Below are 18,866 nucleotides of genomic sequence, written 5' to 3' on the forward strand. Positions count from 1 at the left end.
AGGGAGGGAGGGAAGAAGCAGAAGCCGGGACGAAGAAGGGGCGCCGGGCCGAGCCGCGCTGTACCGGGTGCGGGAAGCGGGCGGAGGCAGCCGCTGCCCGATTCAAACGCGCCCCTGGAGCGTTAACGCGCCAACGGCTGCTGCCCATTGGCCGAGAGGATTTAAAATCCACGCCGCCCGCCGCGGGGCACCATGGGAGGAGCCCCCGCCCGCCGCGCTTAAAGAGACAGGCGCCCCGGCGCGTGCTCGGGGCGGCCGTTGGTGGCGGGCGCGCGCGGACACGGACACGGACACGGACACGGACACGGACACGGACACGGACACGGACACGGACACGCGGGGGGTGTGTCCGCGCGTCCCCGCAGCACGCACCGGCCGCCGGTTGGGCCGGTTCACCCACCCCCGAGCGAGGCATCGTGTGCGGGGACGCCCCTCCCGGCGTGGGGAGGACACGGGAGCCGCACAGCGCGGCCTCCTGAAGCCTCGTGGGGCGCCGCGATCGGAGCCGGCTCGGGTACAGAGCCTGCTCTGCCCAGCCTGGGATCCAACCCCCCCCCCCCAATCCCGCCCCTTGCCCAGTCACTACCCCCCGACAGCCAGCCAGAGTCCCCCTCTGCCCAGATCTCCCCCTCTGCCCAGTCACTCCCTTGTGCCAGCCAGACACCCTTTCGGCCCAGACCCCCCTCTGCCCAACCAACCCCCCCAAACTGCCCCCTGCCCGGAGCCCAGACCCTCGCCTGAGGCTCGTTCTGTAGCACCCGGCACTCAGTGCCTCTCCCCCACCAAGGTGACGAGCTGGCAGCCGTGTCTGACCCCGTTCAGGTTTATTGTTTCACCCCTGGGCTTCCCCCTCGCCCCGCAGATGTGCTGCCCCATGGGCCAGCGCCAGCAACGGAGCCGCAGAGCTGCTCCTGCACACCATGCTCTGGGCCCTGCCCCTGATCTCACTGCCTGCCAGCGCAGAACTAACCAGGAGCGGCACAAAGACCTGCCTTCCCCCTCCTGGCACCCACGGTGCAGCCAGGAAATTCCACTCCACATAAAGCAGAGGCAGCGGCCTCCATTTAACTGGTGACCGTTACCTTCCCGCTCAGCCTCTGGCAAGCAGATCTCGCCATTCCTTACACTGAGCAGCTGTGGCTCCCAAGAGGTGTCAGCACCCCTTGCAGCAAAGAGTAGACACAGGGAAAGAAGGGTGCTGCAGCCCCCGCTGTGCCCCCAACCCCCCCAGGACCCCCAACCCCCTGCAGTAAGAGCAACCGGGCCCGCCAGCCTTGCTCAGAGCAAACAGGAGCAAAGCATAGAGGATCAATGAGGCAACACAGCAACTCAAGTGTTTGAAGTGATCACTGTTTGTACAGGATTCCTGAAAGTGTGAATTTCCCTCCCTGAGGAGCATGCTTCCCCATGCACCTACAGCTCCTCCTTGGTCAGCAGCAAAGCCCTCCCTTGGAAGTCGTGCTTTATTGTGCTGTGCTGCTGTCAGGCAGTTGTAATTAATTCCCCAGGGCGGTGGCAGCACGCTGCAACCTACTGGCACTCCGTTTTTCCAGAGCTGGCAGAGGCGTAGAGGTGAGCCCAGGTCAGAGGGATGCTTCAGAGGACAGGAGGATACAGTGGCCCAATCTAAGGAATGTTAACAGTGCTGAGTGTTTGAGATCTTCAGTGGCGACTCGGTTTTACACCCTGGCAGAGGCCACCTTAACAAAGACAATAAAAGAGGTTTTAATTAAGGCAGCAGGGCCGGCTCAGTATGGCAGAAGGAAGACGTAACTGTGCGGTGACGTACCCCTCCATGCACTGCAGCGGGGCTGCTCGGGTGACTGTGGAAAGGCATCGCTCAGGCTTTTCCAGCTGCTGCCCCATCCCCGCTGCCAAACTCACCCCACACCCCACACCCCCCTTCATCTGGCAGGGTCCCACCCCCCTGCCACGCCGGCAGCCTGGCTTCATGCTGCCCAACGGCAGCCGTTCCTCAAGCGATGCCGGTGAAACGGACTATGCGGCGTTGAAGCTCAGAAGTGACAGCACGGTGACACAGCACACACAGCCCCTCCTGGCCAAAGGCAGGGCGGCTTCCCACCTTCCAGAGACAAGTGACGGCAAGTTCACAGGGCAAAGCAGTACTAGTGAGGGGCAGCATGAACTCCTAAACATCTGACCGGCAGGAAGTCTTCCAAGAATCCCCAAACCCATCAGGTCTGGTGGTGGGGAGGGCTCCTATAGCCCCGTGCTGCAAATGGCATCTACAAGGGCTAGGCAGTTTCTGGACAGCAGAAACTAAGTGTTTTTTGAGGATCACAGAATCATAGAATCAATCATAGGGTTTGGAAGGGATCTTGAGAGATCATCAGGTCCAACTCCCTGCCAAAGCAGCTCCCCAGCTCATACTGCACAGACAGATGTCCAGACGGGGCTGGAATATCTCCAGAGAAGGAGACTCCACACCCCTTGGGCAGTCTGTCCCAGGGTTCCCTCACCCTCACTGTGTAAATGTTCTTCCCCATGTTGGTGTGGAACTTCCTGTGCTCTAATTTGCAGCCATTGCCCCTTGTCCTGTCTCCACAGACACTGAAAAGGGGCTGGCTGATTCCCCCTGCATCCCATACTTAAGATATTTATAAACGTTAATTAGGTCCCCCCTTAGTCTTCTCAAGACTGGATGAAAACACCTGGGAAGCAGCCTGTAGTACAGACACAAGGAGCAGTGAATACTTTTTCACCCAGGTAGAGAAAGTGGTGAGCCTGGGCCTTTCACATGGACAATTCCCTGAACCCACAGGGGATCGCAGGGTGAACACGGTTCTGCACTTGTCTCCGCTCCCACTTCAGGAGGATTTGAGGAATGCAGTTGACACAGAACTGGTGTTTCTAGCCAGTAGAGGATGAGGTGGTACAGCAGTCCCACTGAGCCTGAGCTTCCAGTGAAACACTTCACCTCTGCTGAAACCAGCCCCGATGGATGCGCTGCATCGGGCAGCCAGCAGTATCGGCCCGGCTCCTCTTCTCATCCCAGCTGTGCTCCCTGCCACAAGAAGCTGGCTCCAGCTCCTGGTTTGGGGTTTTTTTTACCCATTTACACAGCTGCAAAAGGAGTCAGATCCAAAAAGCAGGCTGTTTCCAAGTGCCTGAAGCTACCAGAGCTACTGCTGTACCACAAGTTTCAGTGCTGCAGAGAGGAGCACAGGCACCTTGGTGGCTTTAGGATTCTCACTTCCACACAAAGAACAGAAGCAAAGACATTCTGTGTCGGAGCCATTGTAAACAGTGATGCTGGAATCACTTGTGGGTGAGAGCATTCATCTCAGCAGCAGAAAGCAGCAGCTGTTTCACACTGTACTGCACTTCTTTAGCCACCCACACTGTAATGGTCATGGAGAAAGAGACTGCAGCTCCTGTGCCCAGGCACAGCAGAAACTTCGCTCTAGTCTCAAGTATGATTTGAAAAATCACAACCTTGAGTCACTTGAACGACTGAAGAGGCTTTAATTTATGTACAGTAAAAATACAAACAAACCACTCAGAGGTTTTACATCAGATTAACAGCAGTTACTACACACTTCAGTACTTGTACAGCCGCTTGCTATTTAAGGTGTATCAGTACCCTGCGTTATACAGAACAGCTGAAGGCTCTGGGGCTGCCAGTCTCACAGCTATACACTTCCTACACAGCTAATTTGTGTCCTTGCCCCAGCTGCTACACTACAACATGCAGGAGCCCCAGTTCTAAGAGCATGAAGCTAAGCTTTAATGTAACACAACCAGAGCAGGCAGATTCATTTCTAGCCAGTTGTCTGGTACGGAGCGAGGTACACATGAGTGTCAGCTGTCTTCCCAGCTTTACCAGAGCTGCTCCCAGCAAGAATTAGTCCTACTACATGTCCAAAATGAAATGTTCATTCTTTCCAGGAAGCCTGACTCTCCTCCTTAGGTTTTATAGTGCAGAAAAGCACCAGAGAGCTTTCTGCAAATAAACACACTGGAAAATAAGTAGGGATGACTGCAGCACTCGCTCACCCTTTCTCCTGCACTGAATTCTGAGTAACATGGCAATCCTCTTTCCAAAGCCCTCTGGCTCTTGAAAGTCTGTGATGTTCAGGAAGCAGAACAGGCATCGGCCATGAGAATCCTAACCTCCCTGTGTGATGGGTGACAGCACAGGACTGGCATCTACTGCAAGAGTTAAAAGCTAAGAAGCATCTTGTCAGGCAAGGTGAAGAAAGACAGGTTTCAATGTCAGCCAAAAGTCCTAAAGCCAATCCCAGGATGAGGAACGCTATCCTGTCCCTACAGGAGAGAATCTGAGTGCACAGGGAGAAAAGGAAGAGGCCATTCACCTCACCACACAGGCCTATGGAGCAGCAACTGTATTTCCGAAGGAACGCACTGGGTCTAACGAACCCTGGTAAGTAACTGCCCTTAACACACACATCAGCCACACAGCACTTCTGCTCTAGGATGGAGGTCGTGTCTAGCAAGCCCAAAACCCACTTGCTCTGAGTTAGGAACAGAACTGACGTGAAAGACAGGCACAGGCTGCAGAGTATGTGCTGCAGACTCTGCCTTGTTCCCCAAGTGCATCCAGGGAATGGGGCCCTAAAGGGATTCTGACAGCTTTCCCAGCCCAGGAACATGTAATGACACGATTCAGACAACATGGAATGAATGACATTGAAATGAGCACACAGAGTTTACACAACGTGACACAGCAGCGCTCAGGAGGGACTGCTTGGCCAGGCTGTCAGCCTTAGGGAGCACTCGCAGGAGCAGCTGTGCCCTGCTCTCACTGAGCAGTAACACATCCCTCTCCCTGCCCCCAGAATACTCCTGCGCACCTCTAATGCTCTGAAACATGGTAAATAGGCTACTAGACCTGAGTGAGTGGCAAGAACTTCTGGTAATAGCTCTTTGTGACATCGATCATGAGTTCCTGGGTACATTCCGGGAGCTCCCCAGAGAAGAGTCCTGGAAGAAGAACAAGAGTATGGCCATCAGCGTTCTTGCAGGAGAAAGCAGCAGTAAGCTTATTTCCAATGATCAGAGCAGTGGCTTTGAACTGTAAGTGAATACTCATAGGCCAGCAAAGGGCTCTTCTCTCAAGTCGAGCCAATACAGCAGGACTGTTCCCCTGGTACCCCCAGGGACAGGCGTCTGACCGGCTGCTGCAGCCGGGTCCTGGAACAGCTGCTGCTGCTCCCCATAAAACTCCCATCAGAAGATACACCCCAGAGTGTGCCACTTGTACAGTGAGTCTCCAGCACAGCCAGGGTGATGGGCAGGAACTAATTCTGTACCTCAGCTCAGTGCCCATTCCTCTCCATTAACAAGCAAGTGGACTTAATACAGCTTGAAGCACCAAAACACCTGGAAGACCAGAAAGTTCCATGCAAATAAATTTACAGGGAGCATACCTGGGCAGCCTGAGAAGACTGTGAAGGGTGGGACTACTGTTTCAGGAGGTAGTACTGTGTTGTCTAAGATCTTGCAGCAGTCTTTCAAAACACATCTACGGCCCTAAAGCAGAGATTAAAGCTTATCATTAAAAAACTTTTGCTAATTGCTTGTGCTAGTTCCCAATAAGTTACCTAAACTTCAACAAATGTAACTGCTCAAAACGTATTCTGTAGAAGGGATCACAGGAATGAATCTTTATCCTGACTGAATGTTCTTCCCAACATAATTATTTTCCTTTTTTGAGGAAAAAATAAAGAAGCCTGTTTGTTCTTGACTAACACAGGTCCAGGCAGGTGCATGTTAACACAGGTCGATATGCAAACTGGAATCCAGAACCCGAGTCTCACAGGAATGGAGCTGTGCTGCCTTTAACTCAGCACACAGCAGCCTTGACTGTGGTGTGCTATTTGCACATACAATTCCACTCATACTCAGGGGGAAAGCTGTCCTTCCTGGACAGCCCCATTGGCCTCAGTTTTGTTGGGACAGGCTTTCCAGTGGACAGCTGAACCCACTCCTGTCAGAACAGTGAAACTGAAAGCACCACTTTCTGTGCTGGAAGAGGAGAAAGGGCCAGTACAGAGTAAGTAGTTTGCTCCAGGTGGTGCAGATTCCTTTCCTCTGTTGTTACACAGACTTGGAAGTACTCAAGGGTCGAAAGAAAAGACTGGGAAGCACAACTCACAATGACACAGTTCTTGCCTATGTGGACGTAGGAGCCAATCTGGGCTGCGTTGACGACACAGTCCTCTTCTATGAAGACATGATCACCAATGTGGAGAGGGAAAAAAGCCACCCTGTGACAGGAGAGTCATTTGTTCAGGTGTACAATACACAGACTAGCCCACAGCACTGTTACAACCCCAACTCACACTGTGAAGTCTCCCATCTCCCACTGTGTTGTCACCCATCTCCCACCACGTTACCAGAGGCAGATCTGATACTAAGGAAGATCAAACAGCAACCAGTCTTTTTTTTCCTCTCCCTCTAAAGCGATGGCCCAAAGAGTGAGAGAAGCACATTCTTCACTCAGCTCTTTTAATATATGCCAGCCTTTCCCCAGTGTGCTCTGAGGAATGCTAACCCTCAAGGCAAAGCTGAACGTTGAAGAAAAAGGCAGGTTTAGGGGGTCATATTCCTGTTAACTGCTGCAAAAGCAACACAGCTGCCTGAGCACAGATCTCAGCCAAGCTGATAGATTTTTTTGTAGGTAAGCAGATTTTTTTTTAACAGTGTCCCTAAAGGAAGGGGGCATCTTACCCTTTGCTGAACTTCTTGAAGGGGGGTCTGATGACACTGCGGCTTTTCACCACGCAGTGTCGTCCAACCCGTACGTTTGCCAGGTCACCACGGATGATGCAATCATTCATAACTATTGTCTGGAGAAGAAAACACAGAAAAGTGAGCTCAACTTTCTACTCATCAGTTATTATGCAGGCTCAGGCCGCTCCAGTGAGACTGTGTGACCTTACAAAGGATTCTTTTAGGCAAAAGGAAAGCGGTAACACAGCAAATGACACAGCAGCCTGGAACCACCAGTTGTGCTCCCACCGTGTCAGTGGGGTGCACAGAGAGATCCATCACACAAAGCAAGGCTTAGAACAGAAACACACTGCTGCGTGGATAAAAGCACCGTGCTCTGCTCACAGAGGAAGCTGTTTGTGTTCTCAGAGAGCAGAGCTCTGGTACCAGGAGGCTGACAGCGGCTGCCAACAGACAGCAGAGCTGCATGGGTGGTGTTGTGGTGGTGACAAAGACCCCTTGGCCCAGCCACGCTCCCCTCCCACCCAACCAAGCTGCCGGGCAGAAGGACGTACCAGGGCGAGGGCGTTACCGCAGACCCCTCCCCGCCGCTTACCTTGCCGTTGAGAACGATGTTCTGGCTGCCGCACAGCACGGACTGCCGGCTCACCTTATTGCCGGACGCCTGCAGGGACAATGGACGGGTCAGGGCGGTTGCTCGGAGCCCGGAGCCACCTCCCGGCCCCGGCAGCACCCCAGCGCCTCAGCCAGCACCACTCGGCGCTCTCAGTCTCAGTCGCAGCTGCCGCCCCGGCCCCCACCAGCGGCCTCTGTCCACCCCCCCGCAGCCCCGACCCCCATCAGCGGCCTCTGTCCCCCACCCCCCCCCGCAGCCCCGGCCCCCACCAGCGGCCTCTGTCCCCCCCCGCAGCCCCGGCCCCCCGCACCGTCTCGATGTACTCGGACTTGTTGTACAGCATCTCGCTCAGCTCCATGGCGGCGGCGTCGCTTCCGCACAGCCGCTCCCCGCTTCCGCCGCGCCACTTCCTCCCGCCACCCAGTGCTTCCGCCGCGGGCGCAGCCCGGTTGCCATGGAGACTCAGCGCGCGCGCTTCCCGCGGGAATCGGCCATGGAGGGCGCAGCGCCTGAGGAGGAGCCGGAGGCCGAGGGAGAGGCGGCGGGAGGAGCAGCCCTGAGCGGCGCCCAGAAGGAGAAGGTATCGGGCCGGGTGAGGCCGAGCGGGGCCGCCGCCGCAGGCGCCGGACTCGGCGCGGCGGTGTCGGCCCCATCCCGGTGCCTTGTGTCTTGCAGCTGAGGGCGAAGCTGGCGCTGCTGCGGAGGGAGTACAGCGAGACCGTCAGCCGCCTGCGGGTGAGCGGGCCGGGTGCGGGCAGGGCCGGGGTCGCCGGCGGCGGGAGGGCTCGGCTTGGCCGGGAGAAGGTGCCGAGAGGCCGGTCCCAGCCCTGCCGCCGGTGTTGTGTCCGCAGCGGGCGAGGCGAGCCGAGAGAGCCAGGAGCCACGGCCGGGGCGCGGCGGCGGAAGGAGGCCGGCGGGAGCGGAGCCCCGCAGGTAGGAAGCGGCTTCCCGCTTCGGGGCGGGTCGGCGGGAGCGCCCGGAGGGCCCCGCCGGCTGCCGGGTACTCTCCGCCCCCAGGGTTGGCCGAGCCGCGGGTCCCAGCCCAGCCGCTATCGCCCCCCAGACCCCGCGGCCCCCGGCTTTGCTGACCCTCCCGGCTCTGCTGTCCCCTCTCTGCAGCTGCTGCCACATCCCCTGTTCCCCCGAGCCCACCCTCCCTTCCAGTGCTGCCGAACCGGGATCTAAAAACATCCCTCCCTTCCTCTCCCCAGGCCTGTGGCACGCTCTGATACCCCCTGTACGATCCCACTCCTTTGCTCCGTTAACAAGGCATCTCATTGTGCTGTGGGATGTTTTTCTGGGGCGGGACTTTGGTGGGAGTACTTTCAACATACAGCGTTTTCCCCACAGGTTCCAGAGATAACCTGTCGCCCAGTGCTGAGAAGCACCAACCCTCTCAGTTACAGACAAACCCCTGCTCTGGTCCTGACACAGAGGAGAAAACATCTGTCGCTTTTAAGCATATTCCTGAATTCACCAATAATGAGGTCAACCTGCCGGACAGCTCACAGGCAGACAGCATGCAGGGTAGCCAGGAGAGCCCGTGCTGTGGGATCGTTAGGCCTGCGCCTGAGGAGAAAACACCCCAAACCTCCAGAAGCTTGATGAAGCTGAGGAGGCGGACAAAGGCTCTGGTGTCAGAGGACAGGGAATCAGTGTGTGATGAGCATCTGATCAGCACCGAGGAAAGGGTGAAAAATCCAGTCACCAGCAGGGAGGAGGTTGGATCACCGGTCTTCAGGCGAAGCAGCTGCTTGAACGCTGAGGAAAACGCTGAAAGAGCATCTAGACCAGCACATGTGCAGGGAGTAGAAAAGAGTTTCACCCCTCCTGATGCAGCGTTAGGAGTTGTACAAGATGTGCTTGAAGTCAGCGTCCCTCCAGGAGAGCCTGAGCCGGTCCTGTGTGCACTGATGGACAGCAGTGATGTCTGGCAGGCTGGGTCCCCAAGTGCTGTGGCCATGTCTGGTAACTGTGAGCCTGCACGGCCGTGTCCAGAGGACAATGACTCTCTTTTACTGGACACCAGTGGAGATGGAGGGAAAGAATCCTCCACTGTTACAAAACAAACGCAAGATGAGAGTCTGTGTGAAGATCAGGGAGAATTACATCAGCTCTTGGACTTCATGTCAGAAAATGAAGCGTTGCCTGCTGAAGGAGGTAACGCTGTGACTAATGAGGGCAAAAGCCATGAAGGATGTGGAAGTGATGCGAATAGCTTAAACCCCTTCCCTGCAGATCTTGCTCTGGGCAGTGTTGAGGAACTGCTGGAGGCTCAACAGGTTGAGAGTCAGTCAAGACTTTCTCATCCAGATAGGGTGACAGCTCCTGAAAGCTCACTGAGCTCTTGCACGGTGGTTGACGGGCTTCTCTTCCCGGTTGAATACTACGTCAGGACGACTCGACGCGTGTCTAATTGCCAGAGGAAAGTGGACCTTGATGCTGTAATTCTCAGCCAGCTGGGCAGAAGCAAGAAAGGTCAGCGGAGTAAGTGCAAGCAGAAAGATGCAAATTCAGATCAGCCCTCCCAAGAGAGACTTGACAACGATTTGGAGGCAGGGCTCGAGCCGTTCCCTTTTCTGGGTGCAGAAAGCCATCCAATAAATTCAGGTAGTCCTCAGAGATCCCTTCCTGCATCCAGTGGTAGCAGCACATCACTTGGATCGATTTCTCAGAACAGTATCTCTAGCACAAAGCAAGACCGGAGACAATTGCGTAGGAAGAAGGGAAAAAGAAAGTCCACCTGCAAACCCTCTGTGCATCAAGTGTCACAGGAACTTAGGGAGAGTTTGGATCTCATGACACCAAGGGAAGGCAGTAGTCTGATGATAAATGAGTGTCAGAGCGAAAAGGAAAACTGTGAGGCTAATCTGGAAAAATCATCTTTGGATGAGAGGAGGTTGTCTGGTGCTGCAGCTCTTGGGTCTGGAGAGACACAAGTGCCTGGCACTGTGTGGCCAGCAAGTGCCGATCCTGCTTCTGGAGGCAGCCAGGCGCTTGGGAGATGCCATCAGACTCTGTCAGAACAGGTTCAAAATCCACTTCAGAACAGCTGCTCACTGAACCCAGGGAATGAAACTTTTGCCAGCTGCATGGCAGAGCTGGAAGCCAACTTCAGTGTGTGCCAGGCTGATAAACATCCAGAGGAGCACGTTAAGAATCCGCAAGTGCAAGGAGCCTGCAGGGCTGAGCAGCTCCTGGCAATTAATGTCCCTCCACGCTGCTCCCTGCGTTCTTCCACAAGACAGAGAGCCAGCCAAGTCTCAAAAGGTACTTGAACAAATATAAGCACCCCCTAAACCTAGAGCATGCCAGCAAGGTGAGGAAGCATCCCCATGAGCACGTGCTCTGCTGTTCGTGCCCTGACCTGGTTTTTTATTCAGTGAAGTCTTACTGTGTGTTAACTGTTACTTTTTTGGGGTTGTTTTTTAATTAAGAGATGTTTTATAAAACCAGATTATTGCAGAGCCCATGTTCCTTGCATAATTCCAGAAACTTCTGCTTCAGCACAGTGACAGGGAGTGAACAGCAGCGTGTAGATGAGGAGCAGGGCTAAGAACTTGCTAAGCTGCCTTTGCTGTCGGAGCACACGCTGTGCACACTGGACCTCATTTGCCAGCAAACTAAATCTGCATATTAATGAATTATTTCTATTTTAGTGCTGACAGCTGTGAAATGCAAAGAGCAGCAGCGTTACAGTCTGACAGCCTGTGGATATTGTAAAGAGAGGATGTGTTGGGAGAAAACCAAACCAAACTAACTGACCAAGCACTCAGCCAGTTCTAGCAGTATCTGGCAATTGCATTTGAGCTGAAGGCATGATGCAGAGTGCAACATCTTTCCAGAAAAGTGCTGCTTCCACATGGCTTTCAGGTTTTGGAAAACAGAGTGACACTGTGGATGAGAGATTCTGAAAAGGGTATTTGCTCTTTGCTTTATGATGTGATGTTCTCTCTTGTGTTCTTGTGTTTTTCTAGATGAGAGCAAAAGAGGACGTAGCTATCCAGCAGGTTCAGAGGGTTCTGCTTCTCTTGGCCTCCCTGCTGTGGACCCTGATACTTGCAACTCTCTCTTCTCCTTCCGCAGTCTCCAGTGGCTGGCTCCCAGGCTGGGCATCAGCGACTTTGACTTACCAGATGAGGAATTTGGACTACTGAAACTTGAGAAATTGGAATCTGCCCCTGTGAACGACTTGGAGGTCTTTGTTCCCAGTGTGAATGGAGATGGTGTGGCTTCAGAGCACACACAGGTTACACAGATGAATCCAGAAATAAAAAGTCTCAGAACTAACTCGGTTTTGCCTTTCAAAAACAGATTGGCCAAGTTACCTCATTTAGAAAGCCCACCTTCCAAAAAGGAACTTTCCACCCATGAACTGCTCTTTACTCCCACGGGACCTGTCTTAGCTGCTGCTCCCACTCAGCCTGAGTCTCAGATTTCCTCATCTGTGTTCCCTGTCGTGGGTGCAACCCCAGCTGTTTCACCATCGGTGTGCAGGGAGGTTGTCCCCAGCACCCCTTCTGTGCCTCCCTCAAAAGAGACCCAGCATCCCTCCAAAGGAGCATCTGCCCAGGTTGTGGATGGTGGGGAGCACAAAGAGTCTGCCCTGCCACTGCACTCGGACAGCTGTGGTGCAGGATCTGCTAGAGAAGAGGAGGAACAAGATACAACGTTTCTTTTAGAAGCTGAAAGAGTTCCTGATAGTAAATCTGATGAGGCTGTGCCCTTGGAGAAGCACTGGCAGTCAGAGAGCAAACAGCAGGGATCCTGCAGAGCTTCTCCTGAGCAGGTAACAAGCTTTTTGCCAATGGTACTAAGGCAGCAGTTTTGTGCTCAAATCCCCTTTTTGACTTTCACTTGACTTCAGGAAAAAGACTTATTTGCACACTAGAAGATCTAATTAATGTTTATAAATATCTGGGAGACAGAGGGAAATGGCCAGCCTCTTGTCAGTGGTCTGGACAGGACAAGGGGCAACAGCCACAAGTTGGAGCACAGGAAGTTCTGCACCAATATGTGGAAGAACTTCTTCACAGTGAGGGTGACAGAGCCCTGGGACAGGCTGCCCAGAGGGGTGTGGAGTCTCCTTCTCTGGAGAGATTCAGGCCCCATCTGGACACCGACCTGGGTGACCTGTCCCAGGGACCCTTCCCTGGCAGGGGGGTTGGACCCGATGATCTCTGGAGGTCCCTTCCAACCCCTGTGATTCTGAGAATCTAGCCCTGCGTGCTGTCTTTTAGTTGACTTAGTAAATGTTTGGTTTTCATCTGTTGCCTGAGGCCTGTTGACCTCAAATTCTTTAAAATCCTGTTTGATGAACCCAAGTGTGCTGGTTTTGGTGCTGTCATGGGTGTATGTTCCAGATGTGTGTGTGAACTAACAGCTCCTGCATGCTGTTGAGCTACCTTAAGGGAAATTTTTGGCTAGAATTTGGTGAAGGAGATGAAATGACTCACATGTGGGATGGGTGCTGAGAGAATGATTTGTCTCTGAAGGCTGAGAGGGGCAAAGTGCTGGTAAAAGACAATTTGCAGATGAAACCAGGACCTGGGATCTCTTGTTTTTCAAAGGCAGGCAAGGGCAAAAAGAGGTGCTCCTACTGTAGCTCTCCAACAACTGCATGCAGAGTGAATTCTTGCTTCATTCTTGCAGGTGCCTCAATGTCATTTCAATGTTGAATTACCCTCTTTCTTTACTTGTTTGTGCAGAAAAAGGACGTAGCAGAACAGTTGACTCCGGTACTGCTTGATGACCCAAGAGAAGAGAGCTTGCAGCTTGTATCAAAGCTAAAGGTGGGGTAATGCCAGATCATTTTTTACTGAGTTAGTGGCAGCTCTTTAATACTGAGTTTAACAAAAATGCACTGAAAAAGGCAGAGTGGCCTTTGCTGTGTGATCTGATCAGCTCTCTCTTTGCAGTGCTGAAAGGTTAGGCTGCTGTGCCTCTCCTCTGACTGAGAAAGGATTTCAGTGCTTGTTTCTGAATAATGAATGTCTACACATATGCAAATGTCTCAACAAACAGAACTGCTGCATTTTTCTTCAGCCCCAACTAAAATGATTTCAGCCCTTGTACCCCACTTGCCAGCCCTGGGGCTCCTCTGGCCTCCTGTTACCATTCTGAGCACTCAGTAACCCAGTAAGGAGCACATTTTCGGGGTGCTTACAGCACTGTGTTGATGTTCACACCTTTCTGGAACAGCATCTTGCCATGAGCAAGGCAAATCTTCCCCAGGGGTGTTTGTACAGCTGAGCCATCGGGTCTTCTTCCTGCAGTGGTGTCCTTCCACTGGTCTCAGGGCGAGTAGAGAATGACAGAAGCAACGTCTGTGGGAAAGCCCAGTCAGCTCCAAGTGAGCTTGCCAGTGGCTGGCTCACCTCTAGCTCTTCCAAACCAGCAGGCAAAGTTTTACTCCAGAAGTGAGCCTGGGGGATAAGCAAAAGCAGGCATAAAGAATATGGCTGAAGCTGCAAACCACTTTATGAGGGAGGAGAAGGCCCTTGCTTTGTCTTTACTACTGCACGTCCTGTGTAAACAAGGGAAGCAATTGCATGACTGCAGATAGGTGGCACTCAGGCCTTGTTGTGCCTGTGCCACGGTGCCCCCAGCCCTGTCTCAGCTCTGGGCTCTGCCAGGTCCCTGTTGTTTCAAATGTCAAGTGCTTTTCACGAAATGAGCCAGTGTATTTGCTGCTCTGAGGGTGAAGCCCACCAGGCTTGTTTTACCTGGGTGCTTTACTGACACTTCACTCACATTAAACATCTTCAAGCTTAAATTTTTAGCATCATTTTAGCATCAAATGCTTATCACACAATGTCAAGCTTTTTTCCCCTCAATCTGAACCCAGTAACTGTGTCTGTTGGAAGAAAACGAGTGCTGCTCTGTGTTGGACAGGATTCTTCAAGTTCCTGTGCTGTGGATGTGAGCACCGTGTGGTGGGAAGCAGCTGGCAGCAGAGAGCTGTGTGTGGTCACTGCTTGTGAGAGTTCTGTCTCCCTCTGGAAACCTCTGGCATCTGACTGCTGGGCAAAGGTCTATACTTGGCAGCTCGGAGAGGTACGAACACAATCCTTATTTCTAGAATTTAGGGCAACTTTCTTGCCCTAGTGTGTTAGTTCCCAAGGTACAAGCAGCTTGTGGTCTTGGGTCCAAGGTACGTTCTTCAGGTGGCCTTCCATGGGGCCCAAAGGAGAATGATTTGCACTGCAGATATAGAAGGCCAGTAGTTTGTATGGCTGTGTGTGACCTGGAATTCGATACTTTGTGTGCTGAGCAGTGGCTGTGCTACAGCCACTGACCTGTGCTCTTTCCCCTTTCACTCTCAGGAGATGCTTTATGTCTCCCATATCAACAGGGATTGTTTAATTAAGGTAAACAACAGAGAGTTCAGCTGTTAAACTGAGTGCACTTCTTCAGAGGGATCTGAAAATGAGTTCTGCTCCATATCATTTTACATGAAACACTAGAAAATGGGAATAAAGTCAAAGGGACATTGTGGGTGACACTGAATTCTTGTTTTGCTGTCCTAGATTCCTGTAATACAGATTGTTCCTCTGCTGGATGCCTGTAATCTCGTGTGTATAGCGTTGGGACATTTGGAGATTGGAGAAATAAGGTGGTGTCTTTATTTCTTACTCCCACTTTGCACCCTAATTAGCTGCAGCTTAACTCTCCTCTTGTCTAGTGGTTGAAATTATCTCTTACTAGCGTGTCACTTTCTCAGTTGCTTTAACAGTTGGAAAATATGGAAGGGATTTCTAAAAATCCACTATAAAGACACACTTACCCCTGGAGGTGGTAGACTGTTTAAACATGCTCATTTTTATACACTGTGGCATGTCTGAGTTACGCTTCCTTCTGTCATTAGACTTACTCTTCTTTTCACTTAGGCTCTTGCTTTATTCTTCTGAGAATGACTCTTTCAAGCAGTCCCTGGTAAAAACTGGAAATATAAAGGCTGTTCTTGGGCTAAAGGACAGGAGGCTGGTCAGCAGCAGCAGGACCGTGCAGGAGCAGCAAGTGGAAGTACTGTCACTTTCAGAGACAGGGAGGTGAGTCTGGTGGGTTTGGGGTGGTCTCTGTGTGGCAGGTGGATGAGAAGGGAACAGCTCGGGTGTAGAGAAGTGTCAGGTTGCTCTACTGTCTGGAGATGTGCTGAGTACAGAACACATTATTTTGACTGCCTTTTCTTAATTGCTAATTGCCTATTCAGGAGCAAGGACGGACAGACTTTGATGGCTCCTGAAGAAACTGTTTTAGCTTTTGCTGAAGTAGAAGACATGAGAGATGCCTTGGTTGGCACCACTGTAGTGAACAGCATTGTTATTTGGTCAGTATTTCCTTTGCAATTGTTTGATTTCACTTGCAGATGTGTGGGGCAGCTGTAACAGCTACCTGCAGGTGTTACATGGGGTGTTGCTTGGCAGCTGATTTGCCTGTGAAATGGTAATTGTCAAAGGGCCTTTAAATGGCACTTTAACTTCTATACAGTTGGATAGATAGCAAATGAACCCTGCTGCTATAATTCCTCTTGCTTTTGCATCATATTCATTCCCTGCCTTCCTGTGGCCTCTTGTCTTCCCTTACATTGGTTTATGTGAAACCAAAACTGTGCCTGTCTTGCATGGTGGTGTAACTGTGATTGGAAAATAACAGGTAGAGGGTGGCAGTGCAGTCAGAGTTGGTATTTTCACCCGCTGCAGGAACGTGAAGACAGGCCAGCTCCTGAAGAAGATGCACGTTGGTTATTCCTACCCAGCTTCAATCTGCCATCGGGCGTATTCCGACTCTGTACGTACACATGGCTTAACCGGGGGGGGGGCTTACAGGGTTTCTGGAGGGGATTGAAATGCCAACTCTGTTTAGCTGCACTGCAGATATTTCAAAGGAAAATAGGTTAACTAGGAGAAATAAGCCACAGTGGCTACCTGGAATTCTTGGCTGTGGTGTGCTGAGGAAATGAGTGTGATGCATGGAAGTGTATTGTGAGGCAGCAGCGTCTTGGGTGAGGGAAGCAGAATTACTGTTGCTGGTGCTTGGTAAGCCTCTTCATTTTCACAAGGGGGCAGCTGCCAGCCCACCATTGCCAGAAAACCTATTTGAGGTGGTTATCATTTACATAGACCCCCGAGGGTATCGGTTCTTTTAACCCAAGGTTCATACTAATGATTCTTTCCCTCTCACTTCCATGTGTGCTGTGATTCCAGCTGGATTCTTGTAGCTTGTCAAGGATTTGATTGTTTTCAGCGAGCATTTAACCTTTTTGGGGCAAGAATGTGTCTGATAACGATGCCTTGAGTCAGACTCTTTGGAGACTTCCTCAGAGTATCTGTCCCAGCACGTGTGGTGCTGGCCCGTGGCTGTTCTGAGAGCTGCTGCTTTCAGCTGTGCTGGCTTGTGGGGAATCCTTGTTACATTTATAAGCTCCTAGGGATTAAAGTGAGGCCCAGAAATGTTACTTTAAATCCCACCCTGTCCTACAGCAAGTTCAGCTTTTTCAGGCAGAAAGGTAAGTGCGTAAAACAGTTGGGTCACTGAGATGTTGCTCTGCTGTATTGCATCAGCCCTTATCAGTCAGCAGCTGCTTTGGCTTTTATCTAATTTGATAAGGCAAGTCAACCATTTCTGGTTTATTCAGTAAAAATAATGTATCACTGTCCAGGGGGCTTTGATTATAGAACGAATGGAGTAATTAATTTATGGAAAATTCTTTGGGTTTTTCCCCTCTTGCTGTTGTTTTTACTGATGTATCTTTTCCCCTCTGTGTATCAGGGCCTTCTGTTTGTTGTTTTAAGCCATCCACATGCCAAAGAGAGCGAGTCCTGTGGAAACCCCGCGTTCCGCGTGATAGCCTTCAACCCCAAAACAGCCAGGAGCACAGGGGTGATGTTCTCCTCCCTCCCTCCAGGACATTCTGGGAGGCAAGTACCCTGGGGGGGAGTGAAGGGGGGGGAGGGGGGGCCTCTGTATGATGGCTTCATGACTCCTTCGAGGTGCTTTTGAGGGAGAATCGCTTAACGAGCCGAGCAGCCCTGCTGGCAAGGCTCCATCTGCCATCTCCGATGATAAGGGGGCTGCATCCGTCACTGCCGTGTGTCCGGTACGGGGGCTGGAATGGGGTGAGGGTGTTGGCTGTTTCCTGCAGGCTTCCTGCGCCAGTCTGTGCGCTGACCTCTGAGCTCCCGGCATCACCGCGCGGCCAGGGGCTCCGCTCACCGGGGCGCTGCCCAGGAGCAGCACCCTTCGTTCTCTGCATGCTGGAGGCTTTTTGCCTTCCCCCCCCCCCGGGGAAATGCCATCACTGGGTTCATCAGGCAAACTCCCTGTGCCAACCCCCCTGAGAAAGCGCCTGCAGAGGAGCCATGCTGAATGCTCCTGCTGCTTTGCTAGGTTTATTTATGTTAAGCAGCTGTTTGCAGTCAGATGACCTTTTCCTTCCCATGTCTTGCATTTTGAAGACTAAGCTGTTTGAGACAGTCTTGCAGGGCGCTTACATCCATCATCACGCTTCCTCTGTGCGCAGACGTTCAGGGATTGAGGTTCCAGCTTACTAAACACTTTTCAGTGTGTTCAGAGGCTGCGGCGGGACCAACATCCTTTGTTCTCCAGGGCACTGGAGGCACAACATGTAAACTGCACCTGGCTTTAATGTGCTCATTCGTTTTGTACGTGAAAAACGAGCTAATTTATTGTAAAAAACGGTGCATTAGTGTTTTCCCAAAGAACCTGCAGCATTGTAACGCTTGTGTGTGTGGCCATAGGTACCTGGAGGGTGATGTGAAGGATGTTTCAGCTGCAGCCGTGCTGACGTCAGGAGCCATCGCAGTGTGGGACCTGCTGCTGGGACACTGCACAGCCCTGCTGCCCCCGGGCCCGGAGGGGAACTGGGCGCTCACCCGATGGGCCACCAGCAGCTCCTGCCTGCTGGCCGGGCAGCGGGACGGGACTGTCTGCCTGTACCGGTACCGGCAGCCCCAGCCGGGGGCGGCATGACGGGGTGACCGCCTGGGGCAGGGGTGGCTGTGAGCAGCGGGAGCACCGGCGGAGCCTGCCCTGCCCACACGGGCGGGACCTGCTGCTTCTGCCCGGCTGCGTGGTGGCCGCCGGTACCGGGCTCTGCGGGGCTGCGTGGGCGCTCGGGCCGGGCAGCGGGTGCCCGCTGGGCTCCGCTGTGTGTGCGATACCATTAAAGCTGTTCGCTTTGGAATCGTTTGGCTGTGCGCCGTGCTGCGCCGTGCCGAGCCGGGCGCGCCGAGCCGTGCCGTGCGCGCCGTGCCGAGCCGTGCCGTGCCGGGCGCGCCGAGCCGTGCCGAGCCGTGCCGAGCCGAGCCGTGCCGTGCGCGCCGTGCCGTGCCGAGCCGTGTCGTGCCGTGCCGAGCCATGCCGTGCCGAGCCGAGCCGTGCCGTGCCGTGCCGAGCCGAGCCGAGCCGTGCCGAGTGGAGCCGAGCCGTGCCGTGCCCGCCGAGCCGGGCTCTGCCCGGCAGCCCCGCAGCACCGGGGCTCCGCTTGGGAGGCCTCCGAACACCAGGGGTC

At 53.2% G+C, this 18,866-nt stretch overlaps 2 protein-coding genes across 2 annotated transcripts; one reads left to right on the forward strand and one right to left on the reverse strand.

Annotated features, from left to right (window-relative positions):
- Positions 1-1,389: 1,389 nt before the first annotated feature.
- DCTN5 (dynactin subunit 5) lies at positions 1,390-7,691 on the reverse strand (the record flags this gene model as incomplete). Its single annotated transcript, XM_084271088.1, has 7 exons — positions 1,390-1,700; positions 4,874-4,965; positions 5,412-5,514; positions 6,140-6,251; positions 6,715-6,833; positions 7,313-7,381; positions 7,644-7,691. The coding sequence occupies 7 exons, from the start codon at positions 7,689-7,691 to the stop codon at positions 1,680-1,682; spliced, it is 564 nt and encodes a 187-aa protein (XP_084127214.1). The 3' UTR covers positions 1,390-1,679.
- Positions 7,692-8,838: 1,147 nt separating this feature from the next.
- On the forward strand, positions 8,839-18,475 carry PALB2 (partner and localizer of BRCA2). The gene is made up of 10 exons (XM_084270812.1): positions 8,839-10,603; positions 11,311-12,122; positions 13,042-13,125; positions 14,228-14,389; positions 14,863-14,948; positions 15,223-15,384; positions 15,546-15,662; positions 16,036-16,123; positions 17,105-17,253; positions 18,094-18,475. Exons 1-10 carry the CDS (start codon positions 8,854-8,856, stop codon positions 18,323-18,325), a joined length of 3,642 nt encoding a protein of 1,213 aa, XP_084126938.1. The 5' UTR covers positions 8,839-8,853; the 3' UTR covers positions 18,326-18,475.
- The last annotated feature ends 391 nt before the right edge of the window (positions 18,476-18,866 follow it).

The sequence above is a fragment of the Gallinula chloropus genome (genome assembly GCF_964237585.1).
Source record: "Gallinula chloropus genome assembly, chromosome: 15".
Lineage (NCBI taxonomy): Eukaryota > Metazoa > Chordata > Aves > Gruiformes > Rallidae > Gallinula > Gallinula chloropus.

Coding starts and splice junctions, on each gene's coding strand:
- PALB2 (XM_084270812.1), top strand. CDS start 8,854: ATGCAGGGTAGCCAGGAGAGCCCGTGCTGTGGGATCGTTAGGCCTGCG. Junction 10,604..11,310: donor AGCCAGCCAAGTCTCAAAAG/GTACTTGAACAA, acceptor GTGTTTTTCTAG/ATGAGAGCAAAAGAGGACGT. Junction 15,385..15,545: donor TCACTTTCAGAGACAGGGAG/GTGAGTCTGGTG, acceptor TTGCCTATTCAG/GAGCAAGGACGGACAGACTT.